This window comes from Heloderma suspectum, chromosome 2 (genome assembly GCF_057233095.1).
Source record: "Heloderma suspectum isolate Gila_16-S chromosome 2, 16-S_ref, whole genome shotgun sequence".
Classification (NCBI taxonomy): domain Eukaryota; kingdom Metazoa; phylum Chordata; class Lepidosauria; order Squamata; family Helodermatidae; genus Heloderma; species Heloderma suspectum.
The window spans coordinates 319,370,268-319,395,654 of record NC_139459.1 but is presented as its reverse complement, the minus strand read 5'-3'; the positions used below and the strand labels follow the sequence as shown (position 1 = coordinate 319,395,654).

The window sequence follows — 25,387 nt, the reverse complement described above, 5'->3', positions numbered from 1 at the left end:
CACTAGGGCCTCAGTGTGGATTAGGACCCCTGTACTTACTTTAGAATAGGAAAGAAAAACATTTCAGCTTGTTACGTCTTCAAAGTAATATGTAGCTTGGGCCTGAATACATGGTTTTTAAAAAATTCTTTGAAACAATGTTTTTGCTTCTCCATTTTATTCCTGCTAAAATATTACCTCACATCTTCCTTTCTCCTGTTTCTTACCAATGCTTCTGTGCTTCATACTTCACTTGTAAATGATGTGAAGCTAGCTAAGGAGGTCTAAAATTTGATGGAAAGAATAAAGCTTCATTACTGCAACTGATCCCACCCTTTCCCACTCCCCTCAATAACAGGAGATTCTCTCATTAAATGCAACAGCTCCTGGGTGGAAAATGAGAAAGAGAGCCCATAATAGTGGCTTCTGGCTTTTGGTTTTCTGTGAATTAACACTGGTAGCTTCAGTCATATAATTCACATTATATGGCTTGCTTCATTTAAATGGCTTCTGGACTGTCATTTCCTAATCAGAATCTGTAGAAATGATGCTTTCATGTCATCCTCATTAATGCACATGTTTTCTTCCCTATAAATTCCCTATAAGTTAAGCTAACTATTCTTGATTCATGCCCTGTGTGTGTGCATGCGTGCTATCTGCCTGCATTAAAATATGATACCAGTTATTATTTATACAAGCACATTACTGAACATGGCAGTTTACAAAAGAACATAAAATACCCACACACACTGACTCACACACACACACACACACACACACACACAGGTCCTTGCCCTCAAAGAACTTACATTATAAATGTTGACAGAAGGGAGACAGAGGGGAAGAAAGAAAACAGAAAGTTGATTCATATTACCATTGTATAAATGAATCCTAGATAGAAGAATGCCTTGAACGAGCCATAAAAATAGTATTATCCATTATGTTATCCAGACATAGTTTACGATTTTTCTTGTTGTTGTTGTTGAATGTTTAATACTCTACAGAGTAATCTTACGTTTTAATGGACAAATCTGCTATGGAACATTAAAAAAGAATCTGTCATACTGTAACCACGTTAAAGATAACACATTTTCATGTGATTTTCACAGTAAAACAAAAGTAAACTTCCTGCAAATTGAGGAGTAATGTCTCCAACATAAAAGTATATGATTAATAATCTCCATGCTTTCAATCCATCTGTTTCATCTCTTACATGCTTTTGAAAAGCCACAGTATTCATTCCTTCAGTTATCTTAAAACCATCTTTGTGGGTTAATTTTTCCTGCCTTGCAGAATTATAGCTGTCTGTTCTGTAAAATGGTTTGTCCTTTCAGCTGCAGGTTTTTGTTTTTTTTTTGTTTTCATGACAACAACAAAGCCTGATTCATTTTGACTTCATTTGCAGCCATTAAAGCCCATGGAGCAAAATGGACCAGGGCTGGAATACAAAGTGAACTGGAGACAGCAGGATGTTGCTGAATGGGAAGAAGAAACAGTGCAAAAACATTTCTTGATATTGCAGAACACCCCCACCTTTGTACCTTATGATATCAAAGTCCAAGCAGTGAATAACTTTGGATCTGGCCCTGAACCCAATATAATAACAGGCTATTCAAGTGAGGACAGTAAGTAATGGAAAACTCTGTATACAAAGAATGCTATGTGGGTGATTTTCAAGCTCAGTACTGAAGTGTGAACAAAGCTATGGAAACTAGAGCAGGGGTGAATGTTGTTCCATGCACACACTTTCACAGGGACAGTTGCACGCTGCAAACATGGGGGGTAGTTTCAGTGACCTTTGGCGGTTCTTTGAAATCCATTTATTTTCAGTATGCGTGTGCATGTGTGTTTAGAAGCTCCTATTATTTAAGAAGAGGTGGTAGCAAGGGTTTGTGTCCTTTTTGTTGTTGTTGTTTCTTCCTTATCGCAGAAAAAAAGCTTTGCCTGTAGTGGTGTAGTGCAGAGCTGCAGTCAAAGCACCCAGTGGCATTTCCATTTGCTGCAGACTGGCCCAATTGGAATGATACTATGTCATGGTCAAGCACTGTTGCCAGGGCATTTGGTGGTGGTGAGGAGATGGCTACCTCCACTGGCCAGTTGGGAGTTAAATGATTAAAATGCCAGTGGCATGAAATATGTGGAGGTGCAAAACATATGCCAACACATCCCAAGATATGAGATCTTGGGATATGCCAGGGCGTGGGAGTGGCACAGCCATGTAAAGCACAATTTTCAAAAGAAATGTAGAAAAATGTGGTCATTTCTTTTTGCCTTATCTGTGGTTGGAATGAATGCCCCATTTCATGATAATGCAATGCAACATTTCACTTTAATAGAGAGAGCCAGTGTGGTGTAATGGTGAGAGCGTTGGAGTGGGAGTCAGGAGATCCGGGTTCTAGTCCCCACTCGGCCATGGAAGCTCACTGGGTGACTTTGGGCCAGTCACAGACTCTCAGCCCAACCCACCTCACAGGGTTGTTGTTGTAAGGATAAAATGGAGAGGAGGAGGATAGTGTAAGTTGCCTTGGGTTCCTTGCAAGAGGAGAAAGGGTGGGATATAAATGCAATACATACATACATACATAAATGTGGGACTCCAAACTATTGTCATGTAATTAATTCTGACTTGGTAGATTATTCATTTATTTATTCATTTAATTTCTTTAACCGCCCAATAGCCAAAGCTATATATTTGAGAAAGGGTGGATTTGCATAGTCATTTCTGACAGGTCAAAGCCACCACATGGTAACTTCTCCTAGTGATCATCCAACGAACAAGCTTTCTTGTGAAGATTCTAAGTCTGGGCCAAAATATCCCTACTAGTGTCTCAAAAAACTGGGAATTACATCCCTGCTCAGGCTGAGTAACTATATCTCCTAATCATGTCCTAGTTTTGTCTCCAACCACTTCTTTACCCCACTCTTTCCCCTAGCCCACCTCCTTCTGTAGTGCCTCTCCCCAGTGGTAACAATGATGTCGTTCATTACTGATCAACATAACAAACAAATACTTCACAATGGCACAACCCAACCAGCTACATATTACACTTAAATGTTATCTCCGTTTCAACTTACATTCAGACACCAATATCTGTATTGCCCCAGCTGTGACTAGAGGATTTGCTATGAAAAAAGAAGTAGATTAGTTTAAGTTTTAAAACACCTCACTGACATCTATCTCTTCCTAATCAGTATCATTCTACTGAAACTTGCAATACACAAAATATCCCTTTGCCATCTCAGCAACCCAGAATTATATGTTACATTATTACATTAGTCGATGGTAGCTAGATCTTCCTTCCTGCCCTCCCATTATAACCACCACTGTCATAAAGTACTGTGGTGGATTTTAATAGAGTGCCCAGGAAGTCATAACCCTAATAAAATAACTGCAAGTGTGGAGCCATCACACAAAGGAATTGTTTCTTGTGTAAAATACAGGAGACTGAAAGCTTCTGCAACCCTGTTGTGAAAATTGGACAACAGCCTTTCCAGCGTCCTCTCTGCTGCTACATTGCAATTTTCATTTTTACTTTTATCTTGTTTAGAGAGTTGATAGATGGATAGATAGATAGATAGATAGATAGATAGATAGATAGAGATAGAGAATATATTATATAGACACATACACACACACGGAGAGAGAGAGAAGATTATAAACCCCCTGCTGCAGTGCTGGATATCACATTCATCGGCAAGCACAGCAGCTTTAAAAGAAAAAGAAAAAAACTCCACCCCAACGCAACTTTATGTGGATTTAAGGATTAAAACTACAGAAGAGGAAACCCCACTGTAGTCCTTTAGACTGGGAGACCCAAAAGTCCTTGATGTGAATGGAATATGCACAGCAGATTAGCATTTAGCAGTAGGAGATTAAGACTAGGACAGCAAATAGTTTACAAAATTGTTTAAAATTGTACAGTCATACAATTATGCAGATAAGAATTATTATTTCAGCCAGACAGCAGGGTTGTTAATTAGACATGCTAAAATGCTTCCAAGGTAGGGGTGGGCCCCAAATAGACCCACATCACCACATAGAGTTTTTGAGACATTTATTTGCAGGCTGCAAGCTCTTTTTAGAGACTGATGATCTGAGTTTTCACTAAAGAAAAATTCTAGCCCCCATGATAATATCACTCTGTTAACATTAAATAAATATTAAATATGCATGGGAGTGATACTGTAGGAGACATGTGAAGTTCATTCTCAGTTTTAAAGAAATACTTGCGGAGCCTAAAATGGTGGAATGTATTTTGTGGGCATTTTCTTCTCTTGCAAAATGCACCCAGCCCTTTTTTGAGGTGGTTTGCTACAGGGGCATGGAAGGGGCCCTGATATACATGCAGGCAGTGCTCCTGGTATGCATTCATGCATAGTTCTTGTGATGTGGAGCTTCTGCCCCCTGTAGTGCACAGGCCAGTACCTGGCATTAGAATAATAGAATTGTAGGGTTGGAAGGGGCCTACAAGACCATTGAGTCCAACCCTCTGCTCCATGCAGGAAGCCTGATTCCCTGGCAGTCTCCCATCCAAGTACTAACCTGCTTAGCTTCCAAGATCAGATGAGATCAAATGTCATCAGTTCAGTCCTAGGGAAATATGCAATATACTAATAGTGAACTTCTTCTCTGAGTGACTATGATTATGTAGACAAATCAGTGGGGATGTCGGAGAATTTCTCCACGAATCTCTGGAAGGCCGAATGCCAATGCATTCGGCCCCCCGAAATTGGTGGGGAAATTCTCCGCCCCCCCGCCCCCCCCCGGGATGGGACTTACCTCGTGCGAATGTCCCTCTCGGCGGCGGGTCCTGGCGGCGGTTCGGTGGCTGTTCGGCGGCGGTGGGGGCGGCGGCCGGTCTTCCGACTGGCTGCTGCCGCCGCCATTTCCCAGTAAAGTTGAAAAAAAAAACACGTGATAGGCTACATAACGATTTACGTAGCCTATCACGGCTAGATTTTCAAAGTCAGCCATGATAGGCTACGTAAATGTTTACGTAGCCTATCACGGCTGACTTTGAAAAAAAAAAAAAAGCACGTACGCAAATGGGGGCGCCCATGGGCGCTCCCATTTGCGTTCCTTATTTGGGTACAGGTAGTCTACGTAAAGATTTACGTAGTCTACGGCGAAGATAAGGGCAACGCTATCATGGCTGACTTTGAAAATCTAGCCGTGATAGGCTACGTAAATCGTTACGTAGCCTATCATGGTGTTTTTTTGTTTTTTTTACAATGTACTTTTTTATTTCACGGCCGGGGAGACGGGGCGCTCCCCCCCGGCCAGAATTTCGGCGGCGAGGGGTGGGGCACCTCCCCCCCGGCCTGAATTTTGGCTGGGAGGGGTGGGGCGCCTCCCCCCTGCCAAGAATTTCGGGAGGAGAAACGGAGTGCCTCTCCCCCCAATGAAAACAGCTGCGGGACCAGGTAAGGGACTTCCGTCCATCCTTACAAATCAGCACACAAGGGGGAAGTATCAGCAGACTTGGGGTAACCTCAAGGTTTGCAGAAGTAGAAACAATCTTCAAAGAAAATAAAAGGGGGGGGCACAAACAGCCCAAGGGGACTGGCTGTCATAAGGAAGAATGGAAAACCAGGGAGGGAGGGAATGGAATATCATAGAAAAGAGTGTGGCTGGATGGCTGGAACACTGAACAAGAAGCACTCCACGTTGCAACATTTTGTTGCAGGTCGCACCTGTATTTAATAAACTCCAATTCTGCTCAGGCTTATTCAGTAGGAAGTCCCACCAAGTCCAGCTGGACTTCTGCCCAGGTAAATGTGCATATGGCTACAGCCTTGACTTCGCAAGGCACGGATGGAGGTTTAGTTTGGATACTGTAACATCTAAATATTACAACCAGCTTGCTCATAGGAGGGTTGATGGAACCTAAAAGTGGCTGGATTTGAGTAAATCAGAACTATTCTTTTGAACTCAGACCAGCACCTGTAGGCCACAGGGCCCAGTCTGGAACCAGAAAGACGTCCCCCACAGCTGCTAATGAGCAAAGGAGGTGTTGAGAAAGTGACATATTTGTGGTAGCTTTACTTGTTGGCAGTCCATTTTAAGGAGTAGTGTCTGAGGCTCTGATCCCTTAACCCTTGCTCTCTTCTAAAAGTGGTCCTCCAAGATAACTCATTGCTGGCCATTATTTTAAACTCAACATGCATGTAAGCACAACTTCACAATTGACTATGCTGAATGTCTAATCTAAACATCACCTTCCTGTGTTTCCAGTTCCAGAAGCCGCTCCTTCTAATGTAATAGTGCATGTCATCAACAGTACTCTGGCTAAAGCCATCTGGTCTACAATTCCAAAGGACAGAGTTCGTGGCCACCTCAAAGGCTATAAGGTGATTATTGTTCTTTCCCTCCCTCCCTTACTCTGCTTTTTGAATCCTCATTAAAAAAAAAAGTAGGAGAAGTACTGTATGTCATACTTGCACCCTGTCTCAAAGGTTCAGTTAGACCTTTCCAGCAGGTGGGGATGCAGGAATCAACTGAAATTAAGCTTGTCAAGGTCCTCTGAATTCCACCTTGAAGCTCATTCCAACTTGTGTCCATATCAGATTGCGAGCTTTGGGCAATATCCAATGGTGTCATTCTGAAAATCCAAATAGCACTAGCAGAGCTTCAACAAATCTTTCCATTGTGCAAGTGGTTGCACAAGTATAATATGTGACTGGTTGCACATTGGATTGCACAAGCATATGGACACCTGCTTGCACAACAGGTCATGCAACTGCTTATGCTACTGTGCTTCCGCAAATGTGCTTGCGCAAACGTAACTTTAGTTGGATTCTCCTCTTGCGCATAGTTCAGAACCTAGTTTCCACTAGCATAATGTCATTTGCTCTAGTGGTATGACACAGTTGGATACTACCCTATGGGTTTTTTTTCGCATGAACATTTGTGCTTATTTTTGTGCGCATTTTCCCAAAGTTATGCATCAATTGTACACATTTTTCCCATTGATTAAAGCACATCTGTGTGTATTTTTCAAAACTACATTTTTTCATATATATTTTCAAATGTATGCATTTGTAAATGCACTTTTTTTGTTCCATGACTCACCTCATAAGGTCAGAGGATTTCAATCACAGATTGCATTCGGGTCCACATTCAGTTCTGGAAGATGTTAACTGGGTCAACGCTGGTCTAAAATGCACTGAAAGAAATTTCTCATACATCCCTAACTGCAGGTCAACTACTGGAAAATACGAAGTCGTCAGGATGGAAAAAGTCATCACCCTGACAAACACTCCTTGACATTTAATGGAGACCGAAACGATGGAATGATTCCTGGTCTAGAGCCCTTTAGTGAATACCGCTTAACAGTTTTGGCATTTAATTCCAAAGGACCTGGCCCAGAAAGCCTCATGTATGAATTCCAAACCCCAGAGGGAGGTAAAGAATGAGAAATGAGGGAGATGAAGGGAAACAGTAGCCAACATTAATAAATGTATTTATGTGTGTGATGTGCTAGTTATTTCCCCGTGTGGGCATTCTCACAGTCAGAGCGATGAAATTATGAGCTTTAGATTGATTTTGTGTGTTTCTGTGCCCAAACGTTTGTTTGTTGTACCAGCTGGACCAATGAATGCAGATGAATAATTACCAGCTTTACAGAAACAATCACAGCGGTTATGCATTCATTGGGTGTCACACAACCATTGTCATTGTTCTTGATCTGAATATATTTCATACCGTTTTCCTTCCTTGGAAACCTCTAAGAACATCATGGACATGCATCGGTCAGAGGTTAGACTAGATGACCCATGTGAGCAGCTTCAGACATTCGGAATTGCAGGAGGTGGGTGAGGCTGGGAAAAGAGCAAGAAGCATTAGTCAGATTCTCTCTATTTTCACACTTTTTCCTAATATAAAAAACACAGGATGTCTCTACCCAGGGACAGATGCATGAACATACATAGCTGCACTCTGTGATGGTGGTGCAATGCATGGGTAGTCCCATCTCAAACATTACAAAGGAGTGAGAAAACAGGAAACATTTAGTCTCCCTACATGTCTGTGAACTAAATCTCTTTGGTAAAATAGCATGAAAGATGTGTGCCTGTTGGGCTCTGTACGAGAAGATGGGAAAGGAAACAAATTGTTACCTAAAAAGTAGGAGTGTGCATAGTGGCTAACCTTTACTTACTTACTTACTTACTTACTTACTTAGTACTCTTATACATAGATTTGCCATATTGTCCAGTTGGCCAGGTTTTATCTGGATTCTAATAAAGCCACCCACTGCCCACTAGTTTGCACCATTAGCTGGCCTGTATCCCTAGCTTGCTTGCTTGCTTGCTTTCTTTCTTTCTTTCTTTCTTTCTTTCTTTCTTTCTTTCTTTCTTTCTTTCTTTCTCTTTCTTTCTCTTTCTTTCTTTCTTTCTCTTTCTTTCTTTCTTTCTTTCTTTCCTTTCTTTTCTTTCTTTCTTTCTTTCTTTCTTTCGTCTTTAAAGATAGATTCTAACCCCTGTAGAACCAGAGATACAGGGTAAAATATGCAGGCATTATGCTGCCCATTTGTTTTGTGAGAATGGTGTTTCCCATGCTTATGCTGGGTGTGATTTTTCCCCTCCCCACCCCATTGCCTGGAAAGAAGACAAGTGAAGAGGGCACGCTCCAGTGGAACTTACCCCCTAGAGGCTTTGGTACATCAAACACTGACTAGCGGGGTTAGAGTGGAGCAGACAGGGGCCCACTTTTTAATGGATGGACTATAAAGGGCACAGATCAACAAATTAATTGGCCTGGTAACTAAAACCAGGGTGGTGCCTAAAACCTAAACCCAAGCCCAGCAGAACATGTTGGGAGGCTCTCCCATCTGTCTTCTGGATCTGAGTGGGTGCCTGCACATAGCCTTTATTTGTAGACATGTGCAGATTGTATTTGGTTTAGTTAATAACAAATGAATAATAAATTGGATGCCTAAATAATGTCCTGGGTCTTCATTTTGATGGGGAGGCAAATGAGCCTACTCCTGCCTTTCAGTGTTTTTAGCCAATGAGTCACAGGTATGATTGACATTTACAGAAACAGTACTAACCATAGAGACAAAAAATGCAGTGACACACCAAGCAATGTATGGGTTTTGTTAAATCCATTATGTCTGTGTTTCACAGGTTGTCAGGTGCCTCTGATCCACTGATTGATGGAATCGGATGTTTTGTAGGAGAATTTTATTCTACTTGTGCTAATTCACATTAGCACTAATGCACACTTGTGATAACATGCATTAGTTAATGCAAATTTGCACAGGTCTCCCCAGAAGTGTGAACAAGTGCAAAATGCACAAATCCCCCCCTCCCCAATCCACATTTTCACACTTTAACCTATGGGGGGAAATGCACATTTTTGGTTGGTGATTTTTTCCCCTTCTTTTTTGTACAACTAAATTTGAATACTATTCCAGAAAGTAAAAAAAAACAGTGTGTGGAATCCATGCAACTTGGAAAAAGCCGGTCTGCTGTGGAATCCATGGGTCGGATTTGTGGAAATCCAAACTCATTTGAATCCATTGCGGATTTCTCTGACATCTCTAGACACAGCCATTGTCTAGAAGAAGGGACTTCCTAGATAATTTTGATGCCTTTTTTCATGGTCTTCCATGGTATAGAAAACAACTGAAAAATCCAGGATTTTAGCGTAGCTACGCCTGGGCAGTGGTTCACACTCTTTCTAACTCGGATCTTATATACCACCTTTCTGTCAGTGAACATTTAATAGACTATGCAAAAGGAGAAAGGGGAGGTTGTAAGAGGAAAATAACCACATTTAGGTCCCTGCATGAGTCAGTTCTGTGAAAGGAGAAGCCAAATGGTAGCTGGTCCCAGCTGAGCTGAAGTAAGGGACCTGTCCTGCCTTTCCATCTGAGGCTACAAGTTGGAATAAGTCCTGATAAAGACAGTTCTGGGAGTGGAGAAGCCAAGTGGCAGATGGTCCCAGCTGGGCTGGTAGAGGGGGTCTTGCCCTTTCACCTCCCTGTTCAAGGCAGCCACTGGAATTGTTTATGCTTGGTCCATTCAGATTCTAACAAATATGGGGAAGGGCCTTTGGAAAGATCGTTGGTGTTGTGCTTCTGGGGCTGCCTCTGTTATTTATGCCTCCTCATGCCGGCCATATTCTGAGTGTTAATGCACATTTAGCACACAGCTCTAGAACTTTGCCTAATGTGTTCAAAGGGCATGTGTGTGTGCTTTGTGATATGGTTGGCAGACCCAAATTGAATTATATTGCATGCTTACCCAAGTTTAAATGTATTGAGCTAGTATTAAGCAAGCATAATACATCTATGTGTGTGTATGTTTTACAGTCCCTGAAAAACCACACTTTCTAAAGATTCTAAACTTCGATAAAGACTCAGTAACACTGTCATGGGGACCACCTAAGAAACCAAATGGGATTGTCACTGGATACATTTTGCAGTACCAGAGAAGTAAGTAAATGAACAATCTACTTGGATATAGTGTTAAAAAAAACAAAACAAACCACTTTCAGAAGCACATCATTGGAATTTGGTGCTCAAATTCGGGGGAAGGATCCCCTGACCCCTTACATTTTGTGTCAGCTCCCTTACTTATTTATTTGTTTGTTTACAGAATTTATTACCTGCTTTTCCTTATACGAGAACCCCGAATCAGGGGACAAAGCCAATAAATCACAGTAAAAACAAGCAAACATACATGGATACAACTATAAAACAGGGGAGATCAGAAACAGAGACAAATAACAGTTTGCAAGATGCTGCGCCTGCAACACAGATTCAATCAAAAACCTGGTGAACAAATAGGTTTTTAGTTGGTGCCAAAAGTATATAAGACTCGGTGCCGATTGTATATAAAGTGGGAGGGAGTTCCACAATCAGGGTGCCTGTACTGAGAATGCCATATTTTGGGTTGCTGGCTGCATATTGAATCCCAGACAAATGTGGCACCATCAAGAGGGCATCCCCACTAGATCTTAATATTCAAGCAGGTACATAAGGAAGAATGTGTTCCTGTATACAGGTATTGGGCTTTATATGTCAGCACCTAGAACTTGGCTCAGTAGATTATTGGAAGCCAGTGCAACTTCTTCAGAACAGGTATAATATATTCCCAGTAGGCTGTCCCAGTCAGCAGCCTAGCTGCAGAATGTTGTACTAGTTGAGGCTTCCAGCCAACCTGAAAAGCATCCCCATATAAAGCACATTGCAATAGTTCAAACTTGAGGTGACCACTGTATGGGTCACTGTGGCAAGCTACCCCTGTCCAGAAACAGCTGTAAGTGGTTCATCAACTGAAGTTGAAAAAAAAGCCCACCTCTCTGTGGAAGCCACTTCTGCCTCTGTTGACAGTGATGGATCTAGGAGCCAAGCTATGCAGCTGCTCTTTCAGAGGGTATGCAGCCCCATCCAGAACAGGCATCTTACCTGTTCTGACAATTCACTGACAAGGGAAATACCTGTCCACACAGTGACTCATTCTCCTCAGGATTCAGCCTCAGCTTATTGGCTCTCATTCAGCCCACCACAGCATCCAGACCCTGGTCCAGGGTCTGTACAGCCTCTCCTGATTCAGATGATGCAGAGAGGTATAATTAGGTATCATCAGCATAGGGATGACACTTTACTCCAAATCTCCTAATGACCCCCCAACCCCAGTGCCTTCATATAGATGCTGAATAGCCTCAGGGACAGAATAGAACCCTGCAGGACCCCATGGCTTAATTGCCATGGGCCCGAGAAATGGTCACCCAATGCTGTCCTCTAGACACAGCCCTGAAGGTAGGAGTGAAACCACTGTGACCTCTAACTTCTAACTGACAGAGCCAATACAGAAGGATGCCATGGTCAATGGTATCAAAAGCCGCTGAGAGATCAAGGAGATTCAATAGGACCACACTCCCTCTGCCAATAAAGGCTGGGGAAGTGTGATCCTGACTTTCCCAATTGACTTTATTTACTTTTCCAATAAAGGCAATTCATTAGGTCAACTAAGGATAATTCAGTCCCAAAAACAGGCTTGAACCCAGACTGGAAAGGGTCTAGATAATCAGTTTCTTCCAAGAGCATCTGAAGCTGTATGGCCACTACGCTCTTGAGCACCTCCCCTAAGGAGGGGATATTAGCAACTGGGCAGTAGTTACTAACTTTACCTCTGGAACCACTGTGGCTTTCTTGAGAGGTAGGCACATCACCTCTTTCAAGGCATCGGTCACCCATCCCTCTCATAATGGCATGTTTACCATATACTAGGCCTGCCTGGTCAATCCTGTCCAGTTAATTAGAATTAGCCATGATGAGAAAGGGTTGAGAGGGCAGGTAGTTAAACTCATCACTTGTTCACATAATCATGCCTCAAAAGTGGAAAGCAATCCCACAAAACCAGACAGATGGAGCATTGGACCCCTCATTTGGACTTACATCAATGTGGCATCCAAGTTGGCTACTGTTTTAAGAACAGAAAGCTACGGAAGAGATATGATCTAACTCAGATTGGGAGGGGCCGGGGGTAGAGGTTGTGGATTTCATTAAAAAGCCCTTAGCCTTTTCATTCCTTGAAGACAGAGATTTTGCCACATCATAGTAAATTCTTTCTTAAAAGAGGTGTGCATATGCAAAGTCTGTTCTTCATAAATACCCCAAAACCAAGACTTGTGGTGGTCTTGTGAAGAACTGCAAAATTCAAATGGTGCCACTCCACTTGTGTCAGCCTTGTTTGGTGATGAATCAAGTTAAAGTTCTTTTTTTAGTTGTAATCCTAATGTATGTGGCAGTGATTGAAGACATGCATATTGCTTCATCATACACATAGTCATTTCTCCCATTAACACACAAAATTGACATGACAAGACATATTTTTAGTGCTCATGTAGTTTGTGGTGGCACAAGGATACTTAAGTTAAAATAAAACTTTAAAAATGTCTGGGGATTAAGTGAATAATGGCTTTGAGTTCTGGATGGGTATTTTTTATATCCAAATTTGTTCCAAGTTCAGTAGGCAAGTTAGTTTCCAGAACTGTACCATCTTTTAACATATACTGAAGAGCTTTTTGTAATTTTTCATATTGCAAGTAATACTATCTTTGTACATCATTTTTGTTGATGTTCAGATTCTGATAATAATAACAGTATTTATCATCAGACATTCCCCCCCCCCTTCATGGAGATTAATCTGCATGATGTAAAAAATAATATACTTTTAATGTGTACATAGTGATTTAAGTGCCTTTTACCTGTACATTCATGGATCAGGGATGAGGTGCATGAGGCTTGTTTGTAAGAAGTCAATCTCTCAGAAGTTGGTGTCTAACTGAATACTGTCCTCTGTTGCTTATTCTTTTTCAGTTAATCAAACTGATGACATTGGGCCCTTGCATGAAATCAATATTACCAACCCTTCGTCATTCAGCTTCAGGCTTTCAAATTTGAGCATCAGCACAAAGTATAAGTTCTATGCAAGGGCCTGTACAGTAGAAGGTTGTGGGAAACCAATAACAGAGGAAGGAATAACAATAATCGAAGGCAGTAAGTTAAAAAAAGGGCTGAGCCAAATTTCCGTGAGTTTAATTTTCACATTGAAATTTGCAGCTTCAAAATCTTGTGTGTTCTTATCTTTTTTATCAACATCCTGGACACAATCACAAGCAGAAGGAACTGTGATAAGCCTTAAAAGGCTGAGAGTTAAGGTTTCAGAGAACTGAGTATTTCTGATCATCTGTTAAGAGTATCGCAGCTGTACCATTTTGTCCTGTTACTTTTATTTTCTGAAATTTTTGCAAAGTTGTTTCCTGTGATAATTCTTAGAAGACATGGATTTACTTTCCATTTGCGTAGTTTCTGAAGCTTTACCTTAAGGAAGGCCTAAGGGGTTTAAGAAGAATTGTTTTGAATATTGCATGCCACTGTCTCTCAGGTTGAGGAAGGATGTGATCTTAAACATATAGTGTAGAATAGCATGGAATGAAGTTATTCCAGAGTAAGCAGCTGTAGGATTGCAGTATAAAACTACACTCAGTTAATCAGTGGACATTAGCGAAATTTATAAATATGTTCAAAGTTGAAATAATTCAATACATAGTTGAGCATACTGAAGACTATTTCAAAGGGATAAAGCACACCACAAAACTCTGCACTGGACTGTGGTCAGCAAGTATAAAACTATGTCTAATTTTTCCACATTTGCTGCAGGCAGACCACTACTTTTACGATAGATGTGGCCAAGAGTAAATTCATTTTTGAATTATTCAGCCACTTCTTCAACTGAGTTCAATGATTTACTAGCTGGTCTATTTAACTTCAAAACTAAAGCCCCATTAGCATAATTACACCTGTCTCGTTCAGCTAAAATTCAATCCGATGAATGGCTTGGTCAGTCCACAACTCCAGCCCTGTGAATGAAGAACCAACTAGATATTAATTGGTAAAATTAAGTAAGATTGGCAAACCAATTTGCCAGTGAGAATGAGATAAGCAGAAAGTGCCCAAGCTCATCACTGTGGATAACCTACAACAGCAGTGTTGACAGGGAAAAGTCAAACATTGTCTTGCACTTAATAGAGTCTCTGATTTGGATGTCGCACAACCCATTCTGGCCACAAACCAAGACTGTGAGACACTCACCAAGGCTGTGTCATATTAGGATAAAATAACCACACAGAGGGTATGATTTCTTTGAATATCTGGCCAAATATACTGTATTCCCTCTTTTTGCACAAGATATAGTCTGCACTTGTGAACCAGAATCAGCATTTTGTTACTGCCACATAATTACAGTCTTTATTGGGGTAGGTTCTTGCTTGGTTGAGCCACCTGAACTATTTGCTCTGTAGGCCCGTTCTGCTCATGACATGCTGCAGTCTGGACTGGGCAGGTTAATCTATAGGAAGATGGGATGTGGTGGCAGGGGAATCAAACAGTCAAGCCATTTAGCCAAAGCCCTGAACAACATGGCTGTTCAATAATGAGCAACAATAACAACAAATGAAAGGACCAGGTATAACACACATTCGAGAAGCCAAGATGTTTCTACTGAGACCCTGAAATAAAGATGAGACACCACTAGTTGGATTACCTAAACCCAACAACTTTGTTACATCTTAAATATGAAGGGATCTGCAAGGGAATGGGTTTATGATTCTATTTAACAAATTCCCATCCTCCAGTGCAGGTATTAATCCTTTGATACGAGGTGGTGAAGCTCTCTTCTCTCTCTGTTTCAAACCCCTGGTGGGTGAGTCTCTTGGCTCGAAGCATGACAGCAGCTGCATTTTCCTGCTCACGACTCTTCAGCTTACAATACAGTGCCATGCCATATCAGCAACAACCCAGGGCAATTAGCTTTGGCTGCATGAGAATTTACCTGAGTTTTTCCAAAAAAATATATAGGAAGAACTCAATTCTGGGTAGGCCAAAAAGACCCCTGATTCATGACCTACCATGGGGGTGGCTTTTGGCTCTCAACTCTAAACTATCGCCTTTTGTTTCTTCCCCCATAAAGACTGATGGAGCCAGTAGTTTCTATAAGGGTGTGACAAAAATGTGGGATGTAATTGGGGGGAGGGGAGGAGGGTAGATTAAGGGAGGACATAATAGAGGTGTATAAAATTATTCAAGGTGTGGAGAATGTGCATAGGGAGACATTTTTATCCCTCTCCCATAATACTAGAACCTGGGGTCATCCCATGAAGCTAATTGGTGGGAGATTCCAGACAGATAAAAGGAAGTACTTCTTCACACCACGCATAGTTAAATTATGTAATTTGTAGTGATGTAGTGATGGCCGCCAATTTGTATGGCTTTACAAGAGGGTTAGACAAATTCCTGGAGGAGAGGGCTATCAATGGCTACTAGTCCTGATGCCTCTATGCTACTGCCAGTACCAGAGGCAGTGAGCCTATGTACACCAGTTGCTGGGGAACATGGTTGGGAGAGTGCTGTTGCACTCATGTCCTCCTTGCTGGTTTCTCGCGGTCAGCTGGTTGGCCACTGTGTGAAGAGAATGCTGGACTAGATGGACCCTTGGTCTGATCCAGCAGGGCTCTTCTTATGTTCCTCCTGTTCCTTAGCAAAGCAGGTTTCATGATGGCAGGAAATACACTGTGGGACTTCCTTGCCTGAGTACTGAGTTTTTGAGAGCTCTGGAAAGGAAGTTCAGGGGTTCGAAGGCTCTGTTTCAGTTTGGATTTGGGTCTTATGAACAGCATAGTTTTTATTCTAAATTAGTGTCTGACAATCTCTCTCATCATCCCTACAAATAGCCCTGAAGAACAGGTCTAGAGAAGCCAACCACTGACTCTCCAACCTTCATTCCTTTTCTTCTCCACTACATGCAAGGAATGTGGAATTGTGACCTATTTAGTAAAGGCCAAATGTTCATTAGTGGGCCTCAAATCTACAAGCAACACTCCCACCCCACCCCACCCCATCCCCATCAGTGCAGGGTAGAGTAGATGAGAGAAAAATCAAAATACTTGCCAACAGCCAATCTGGGTCCATAAGGGGAAATTGTCTGCCTGGCTTTTGACTGCACTCAGTAGCATACCTTGCTACTACATGGAGAACTAGTTCAGGGAGATGAGAGTTCCAGCCTTAAAAATCTGACTGGGTTCTGCCATCCCATTGGCTGGTCCAAATGAGTGTATTCTGGCTTTCCCACTGCTCCCTCTCTTCCCCTGTGTGCCATGTACAAAGCCATCACCTACGAAGAGGGGAGGGTGGAAGCAGCAAAAAAAAGTAAAAGAGGAAGATGGCATGTTAAGTGGGGTAGAGAGACAGTGGAGCCTTTTTTTGGCATTGTCAGTCCTGGGGCCTAGCTTTGTGGCAGGCTGCAGTGAGGGTCTGATTCTGGCAAAGACAGACGAGGATCACATGGGCCAGAAACTGGCGAGTCATGCACTGCTATGGGCAAGTAAGAAATAAAGGGTCAAATCAACAACAACAACCAAGGATTTTAAAAGAGCTTAAGAAGATCTCTACTGGATTAGACCATTGGCCTGTATTCCAGAATCTGTTTTCTCACAATAGCCAACCAGATGCCTATGGGAAGCCCATGTGAAGACAAGGGCTCTCTCTTGTTGCTGTTGCCCAGATGGGCTGGTGACTGGATAGTGGCTTGGGAACCAATGGGCTAGAGGCATGAACATAATCAGAGAAGGGCTGGAAGTCCGGTACCAGATGCAATGAGCGCCAGGACACTGCTCGTGCTACTCATAAAGACAAGGTGCATGGATTGAGGGATGCAGCTTGGAACAGTAGCTATATACAACCAGCACATGGTCCTCCTGGCTGTACTCCAGAGCTGTTCAGGCTCTGGCTCCACCATCATATTGGTGGTGCTGCAGCGTAGTAGAAATTGGGCTGGTAATGCCTTCAGCCTGAGAACTGCACTGGTTGCATGGGGAGAAAGGCACCTGGACTCTGCTGTCTGCTGTCACAGTCACAGCTGTTGTTTCTGGGTAACTGCAGCTGTATCTGTGAATGGCTTAGATCACATAGTTCATTCACAATGTGAATGCGTCTGCCAAGAATGTTGGGGATGGCTTGTATAGAGAGAGTTTTGAGTGTCTGCAGCAACCCTTAGGAAACAGCAGCTAGCAATTTCAAAAGTTACCTTTTGTTCAGAATGAGATACCCTGGGGGATAGATCAACAGGAATGAACTCTAATGATAATGCAGGTCTTCACATAAACTCTCTGGAGGCAAATACTAGTGCTGTGAAAATGCCTCAGATGATGCAAGAATCTGAAGGGAATATGACCTGAGTCCAAAGTGGCCAGAGGTGGAGTGGTCTGGTCCTGAAGCTTAAGATCCATTCAGAGGGTGATGGGTTTTTTGTCCCAATTTGATACATTTTTGAATCTCCCAGAAACACTGCAAGTGCTCCATAAATAGAAAACACCAGACCGGGGGCAGGGGGCAGGGGAGCAGAGGAGAGAGTGTAGTTTCCCTAGCTTACAGTCAGGAAATGATTTTACCAAAAGCTGTTGCAGTGAATTGTCCACTGTTGGCAACTTGTGGTTGCTAAGAGCAGCTGTCTGTTCAGTGGATGGCTGGCACCAAACTCCCCAACCCTTGCACCTTCTGAATGGTTCTCTGTTTCTTGGCAGTCTCTTGAGCATCAGGTATGTGGAGCACCACCAAGAAACTCTTCCTGAGTCAAGCTCTGTCCTCTTCATCTTCTCCAGCAGCGTCTCCCTGGCTGCCCGATGCAGGGAGGGCACTGAAGGGGCAGAGGGGGCTTCAAATACTGGGTGTTTTTATTCATAACTCCTCAACCACAGCCCCTGTCTGTCTGAAATGTTGCAGGGAACTTACCTGGAGGTACCTCTGTCTAGTATGTCATATTCATGCAAATTTCCTGCAAAGCCACAAAGAAGATAGGTTTAAAAAACAGCAACAACAAAGCAGTGAAATGTATATAGCATCATCCTTCCATACTGTCTGTGCCTGAAAATTTAATCAAATTCTGCAAAACAAAACAAAAATTATAGGCACTTGTTAATTTTCCCCATTATAGTCAACGAAAAGGTGTCAAAGGCTTCAGAAAATGGGGTGAGGCTCTGCCTGTAAACCAAGCCAAAGCACAATTTCATTCCAGAGCTCCATGCTGAGGTAGCCCAATATCTTAGCCCATGAGGCCAGTTCTGAGGCAAATATTTGTTTTCTGTGCATGGCCCTAATAAATATCACACAAGTCTGCCTTAACTTTCCACTTGTTGCATTAAGTTGTTACTCAAAGACAAGCTTGCCAATAATTTGTGATAAGTGTGTATCATAACAGACATGCCTACCTTGGGGAAAACAGTAAAATCATTCATCTTTGGGGAAGGTTTATCTTGTTTTCCCCACAGTATCATAAGTTCTCATAAATCTCCAAACCCAAGAGAAATCTTAAGAAATTGCAGTTCAGCGTTTACTGTTCATTTGAGTCCCTTGGTACAGCAGAAAAATGAGAAATGCTGGTGGCCTGTTTATTTTATTATTGCTTCTCTCCTTCTGTATATTAAAAAATTTAACCTAGCTGCTTTCAGTTTTCTAAAGCTAATACCTATAGCGCAATGACCTTTTCATATATTGACCATAAATATTTTTCTTACAAATGTGTCTTTGCTTTTATTTTTCAGGGTTCTCCATTTCTTTTCCTATTCTAACTACAATTGTATAACTGCACATCCAGTTACCAACTATCTTCTGTAGGCATTGCATATGGTTACATAAGGAAGGCCTAGTTTATTTGGGGAGGTAATTGTTACCCAGATTATCCTCAGTGGACTTCTACATTCACCGGATGTTCGTACAGATCTGCCAGAGAACAAATATTTGAATCTGTGTAGCATTCTTAAACAAACCAACCCACACTCCCCAAATCCCTGAAATTATTTGAATGTTAGAGGGATATCTTCAAAGAGGCCTTAACATCCATCTCATGACAATTACTATCCTTGCTCTCTGTTATGATTGCTTTGGGGGAAGAAGTCGGGGAGAGACCAGTCTTTTCATGCCCATTTCAGGCCAAACCTTTCATTGAAACTCCAAAATAGGTCTAGAATACCCCCCCCAACACACACACACACACACACACACACACACACACACATACACTTGAGGAAGTAGCTACAGAACTGCCAATTGAAGAAACGAAACTCTGTATGTACATGAAGCTTGTAGAGTGTTGTATCCAATGGTGTATGCTTTCCCCTATGCAGATTCCTGCACACAGGGCCAGCGTCAAGGGTAGGCATGGTTGGGGAGCAGCCTCAGGCCCACACCCCAACAGGGGCCAACTGACAAGAGCCCCCTTGACTTGGTCGTCGTCCTGACCATTGCAGCCTGCTTGTTCACCTGCTTCCCGCTCTGGCCCAGACAACAGTGGTGATGAGAAGAAGGAGCACTAGCTGCCACTGCCTTCTAGTTCCCTGGCTCTCTGCATGTCAAGCAGCATTAGCAATGGTGGGAAAAAGTATGAGGAGCAATAGCAGTTGGTGTTGAAGATGGTGGTAAGGAGGTAGACTCACTGAGAGAGGGGGCCCATTGAAGGTGCCTTGGCCAAGGGTCTTCAAAAACCTGGAGCTGCACTGCTTGCACACTCTCCAAATTTGCTCTGGAAGGCTGGGGCACCCTCTGAAGTGGCGGTGGGGAGAAAAGAAAGTCCTGTTGTGAAGTAGGGATGTCCATTGCAGGAAAATCTGCCCCTCTTAAGGCCTGGCAGATTCATGCGACACCCTTGGCTCAGCTTGCCTTTGTGAGCCAAGCTGGGGTGTCATCCCAAAATACTGGGAACTTTTTTCCTTATCTTTTTTTCCTTCTGTAAATGCATTTACAGAAGGGGAAAAAAGAAAGAAAAAAGTTCCCCCTGCTGCCAGGCAACTGGCCCTCTCTCTCTGCCAGGGCCAATCCTGGCAGGGAGGGTCGGTCGTGCAGCATGGCAGTGGCAGCAGGAGGGTGAGAGGGGAAGCACTAGGGCACTCCCCTCTCATTCTCCTGCCCCCACCGCCATGCTGCTGTGTAACCATTGTCCCTCTCTCTCTCCAGGGACCAACTCCAACAGAGAGGGAGGAACGATAGTTACATGGTGGCGTGGCAGGCAGCAGGGGTGGGAAGATGAGAGCAGTGCGCCATGGCACTCCCCTCTCATCCTCCCATCCCTGCTGCCACACCACCATACAAAGGTGGACAATCTGCCGGCTTACCTGGTAGCATGGCTGAGTTGGGCCAGCTGGTGGATGTCAGGTCAGAGTCCGGGGGGGGGGCAGCGAAAGCTCACCAAGCTCCACCCCGCAAATGGATTTCTTTGACATCCCTATTGTGAAGTAGAAGCATGGAGGCCGGAGTCTGCAGTGGGGAAATCTCAATTACAAACATACGGTTAGGCCATTGAATCTTGACTAGTGGCTACAGTCCAGAGGAACACAAGCACCATAGCTAAAAATTAAGTGAGAAAGTTCTGAATTCACAAAAATACATATGACCCTTTGGGGTTTCCCTCGTTTCTTCTGCATAGTAATCCCTCCCACACACACACAATGATGTATTTTAGATCACAAACTTCTAGCATAATCCTATGCATGTGTAGTCAGAAGAAAGACCCATTGAGTTCAATGGGGCTAACTCCCAAGTGAGTGAGTGTAGGATTGCAACTTTAGTCAATGTTCTACCATGATTGTTGTATACAATGAACAGAATGTTCATCAGTCTTTAAAACCTTTTCTTCCATGATTATCTACTTGTATCATCTATCTTTGCACATATTTTCACTATATAGTTTCCCAATACTTCTCAATTTCTACTCAACTGTGTGATCTCAGAGAATATCAACTACACCTGGCATTATTTCCCTCAAGGAGTTCATTCATGAAACATTCTGCAGGCAGAAGAGCCCTCAGTGATAAGTCCCCAGCATTTTACCATGACAAAATAATAATGAATGCCATCACAAACACAGAGTGAGGCATTACGTGATGTCTAAAGCAATTTATGGAACATATTTGATTTCCAATGTGTAACAAATCTCTCTGAAAGCAGTTACTTCAATGACTTGAAGCTGGCTATGTATCTAAATAGCTGCTATGAGCCTGAGAATGTGGGTGCAAAATTTACTGCCATACTTAATATACACACTGGAGTCTTTTATTACTTTTTGTTTTAGTTTTTAATCCTGGGTAGCTGACATTTTCAAGTGTTTTGCATCATTCAGTGTGACAGGAATTGACATAACAGAGTTTATTTCTTGCCTTGTTACCTTTTAGACTGTGTTTCTGTTAAGTGTATCATTTAGACTTTGTGCATTTAGGAAAAAAAACATAATTAAAATATGACCTGCTGCTTAATTTGTAGTTTGATTAGAAAATGTGGTTTCAACTTCACGAAATTCATTTAGCAAAATGTACTCTGCCAGATAGTTTTAATTATGCTAAAACCTTTTGCATCAAATTTTGGTTTTATGCACCATCAACATATTCACTCTAACTCACTGTGGCAGTATAATAATGAAAGCACTGATTGTAATTGATGTATAATTGTCTTGAAAAAAACATATCATGTTCTGCCCTTTTTTTACTGTGTCCACAGTGTTATTAATCTTTCCTTTTTTTCCCTTTAGTTATCTTCTGAGTGCTAATCTCTCAAATTTCCTGTTTGCTTGCTTTCTAGTTTCAGAACTAATGATTATTACTTCTGTTTTAGATATGCAAATTGTCCTAAGAATTTGCAGGCTCTGCTATATATCTATATGAATGAATAAGCTCAGACACCCTATTCAGAATGCTCTTTGAAAGTTATAGTAGAGGCATCTAGAAAATTAAGCAAATGAGAGAGCTTAATCAGAGGCTCCATTCCTTTGTATGCCCTGTCAGCTCTTGTTGGTAGGTGGAATTCAGGAGGGAGGTGGGGCTTACTGTACTTTCCTTCTGTCTGGTGATGGAAGAAAAATCAGCCTCTCCCGTTGTTGGCAATGGGAGATATAGATATCTCTTGACTGCGTGTAGATGTTTTTCTGGATTGGGGCATAGTTGGGGGCTGGGAGGATTTAAGATTCCTTGGATCCTCAGCCACTCCCTCCCTGCCTACTGGCACTTCCCCCCTGCCCCGAGCCTCCAGTTCCCTCCCATACGGTGTTGGAGTTCCATGGGTGAAACCTTTGCAGTGGCTTGGAGGAGCCAAAAAGAGGGATTTCAATGAAGACCATAAAGCAGCTCATGTTATTTAATCAGTTCTGTCTCCCATCCAGTAAATTTTGAACATACATTATATGTCCATTATAGATTTTTAATCCTAATCCCACCCCCTTGCCCAAATGATCCATCAGGGAAAGACTGAGAATGTTTGCAAAATTGCTCACCTAATTCTCTGAAAGAAAATGCTGAAGATGTTCACGTTTATCTGTGCTGATTTTGTCACTTTGCATTCCAAGGCCCTAACCCAATTCACATATTTGACTTGACTCTGTACATTCCATAGGTAAAGCTGTCGGGAAGATTGCCGAAGCACTAAATCCCACCCCAAAGACTCAGCCTCTTGAGGCGCTTGAGCCTGGAACTGCATACACAGTTCGACTAGTGACTAAGCATTGGGTTGATAATAATAGCATTTCTGCAGATGTAATTGAGACAAGGGGGAGAGGTGAGCAATTCTTAAGGCCTCTAAGATGAGCATTATTTTTGTAAAAGCAAAGTTTAGCACCATTATTTTAAGCTGTGTTGGAGAGCATTATATAACTATTTTTAGAAAAATATAGAATCCACTGCCACCAATCTCAATGATATTTGTTACTGTTGACTTCAATAGAAGCAAAACCCTCTCTGTTCACAATATTCAAACCACTCACTTTTGAGGAATTCCGCTGAAGCCATGCTTGGCCTTGGGCATGCAGCCTTCTTCTAATTAGCTTGAAAATTTGGTCTCAGCATCACCTGGCATCTTTGCAACAAATGCAAGTGTGTCCTTAACTAGTCCCATTCAACCACATTTGCACCTTTGGTGGCTTACCTTTACCAGCAAAATGCACACTAAGAAGATCTCTGGGACAGAGGGTATCAGGAACCCCCAAATCTACCTATGCACAGAAAGTAGGGTAGGTGGAATTAGAACCGTGCCAGCATCTCACTGCCATGGTAGACAACCACAGGGCAGAGGCATGTGTCTTCTCTCTTCCCATTCTCACTGCTCTTCTTCATGGAACAGATGTGGAACAGACATGCAAACTGTGATGTGTAGAGGAGTTCAGATTTGGTGGGTTACTTGAATCTTATGTGGAAGTGAATCCTCCAGAGAGGATGTAGATGTGGTAGTACAGAAGGAAGGAGAGTTGCATAAAAAAGCCAGACACATCCAAAAATGAGGTGCCCAGTTAAATACAGAAGATGTAGCAATGATTTGGGAACAGGCAGATATCATGGAATAAGGAATAGCTATTTGTCCTGAAAGGGAATAGACATAAGGAAGAGCAGTAAGATACTTTCTTAGGACATGTAATTGGAGATAGATGGGAGGTGATATTATTCCAATATGCAGCACGTTGTTATTATAGAAAAAGGATGTTTTTCCTAGAATTGGAAGCAGAGATCAAGCAATGAGTCAGTTCAGATTTGTGAATATCCCCTGCATCCTATTTCATGGGGACTTTTGGCTTATGAATTTCATCCCAAATAGGTCAGGCATATTGGGTAGCCTTAGCAAGGTATTATACAATGTGAAGGAGACGGTTTAGAAATCAATACCTTTTGCCTTGTGGGTGGTAATTTATCACTTATTTAGCCAGGTAAAGGTTTGCAAATGGTTTCATCTATGTATGGGGCTACCCTGTTGCTTAATTATTGTGGTGTGGTCCCCAAACCATTTCTCTTCACAATTCTCTCATAATTTGCCTAGCGTCCAGCTCTGTCTGCAGTTCTCTGCTAGGGAACTGCCTCCAATCATGGGTTTCCAAGGAGAACTTGCTTGTACCACTGTAGGTGAGTCTGACACTGACAGTAGCCAGTGGATCTACTCCATTCATACTCCAGAGTGAGTGGTTTGAGGATTGCAGTTTAGACTTAAAATTCAGCTTTGTACATCGCATTGCCTTCAAAGACTATGGTGACATAATTTCAAAAATGCCCAATGTGTATTATTTACAGGCTTTAGCCACTATGTCAGTCCCCGGAGGGTAGGTCCCTTACTTCTTGCATTTTAATGCAGCTGGCTGAGCACTTGCATGTGTTCTATACACTTTTTAACTCTGTCTCTATTCCCCAAACTGCTTTTGCATGACAGGCTGACCCGAGTGCTCTATTGACTTTCCTATTTGGCATGAACCTTTTTAATCAAAAGCTATGCTGGAATTCCCATTCCAAATCTCAAAAGTGTGTGCTGCAGACTCTTTCTTTGCCTTTAATATAAATGTTTGGCTCCAGTTCTGCCCTACTGGAATGGTGGAATCCATTCCACTATAGCACAAAGTACTAAAAGTGTGTTAACTCATGCAGAATCAGTTTTAAAATACACCATTAAAATATTATCATCTGGATATTCTTCTTTTCTTATGCATATGTTTATATAGCTATTTATTTATTTATTTCTCTTTTAAAGCTTATGCTGGTATTTATGAAAAAATCTCTACACAAGGCTGGTTTATCGGACTGATGGGTGCCATTGCTTTGCTTACCTTATTGTTACTCACAGTCTGCTTCATTAAAAGGAACAAAGGCGGGAAATATTCAGGTAAAGAAAACCATTGCTCTTAAACTTGAATGTACCTTTTGGCTAGCTCACCCCCAAATACCTAACTGGACTGATTGCATCCTTAAGCTGAACCATTCTTGCTTTCCATTTGTATATCTTTACATCTCCAGTTATACAAGTTTTATCCATACCACAGTATTTTGATGCTCTCTTTTTAATTCCCCCACACACACTGCTATGTGTCATTTTTAAGAACCCTTCAA

At 42.2% G+C, this 25,387-nt stretch overlaps 1 protein-coding gene across 8 annotated transcripts in view; it reads left to right on the top strand.

Annotated features, from left to right (window-relative positions):
* Positions 1 to 25,387, top strand: part of CHL1 (cell adhesion molecule L1 like) — a 364,319-nt gene that overhangs the window by 327,148 nt on the left and 11,784 nt on the right. For 5 of the 8 annotated variants that reach the window (XM_084840326.1, XM_084840330.1, XM_084840327.1 and 2 more), the window contains 7 exons: positions 1,385 to 1,604; positions 6,215 to 6,330; positions 7,180 to 7,384; positions 10,299 to 10,421; positions 13,314 to 13,493; positions 22,923 to 23,084; positions 25,032 to 25,163. In XM_084840326.1, coding sequence (XP_084696452.1) covers positions 1,385 to 1,604; positions 6,215 to 6,330; positions 7,180 to 7,384; positions 10,299 to 10,421; positions 13,314 to 13,493; positions 22,923 to 23,084; positions 25,032 to 25,163 — 1,138 coding nt within the window. The remainder of the gene's footprint in view (positions 1 to 1,384; positions 1,605 to 6,214; positions 6,331 to 7,179; positions 7,385 to 10,298; positions 10,422 to 13,313; positions 13,494 to 22,922; positions 23,085 to 25,031; positions 25,164 to 25,387) is intronic. The other 3 variants (XM_084840333.1, XM_084840331.1, XM_084840332.1) reach the window with 1 other exon arrangement.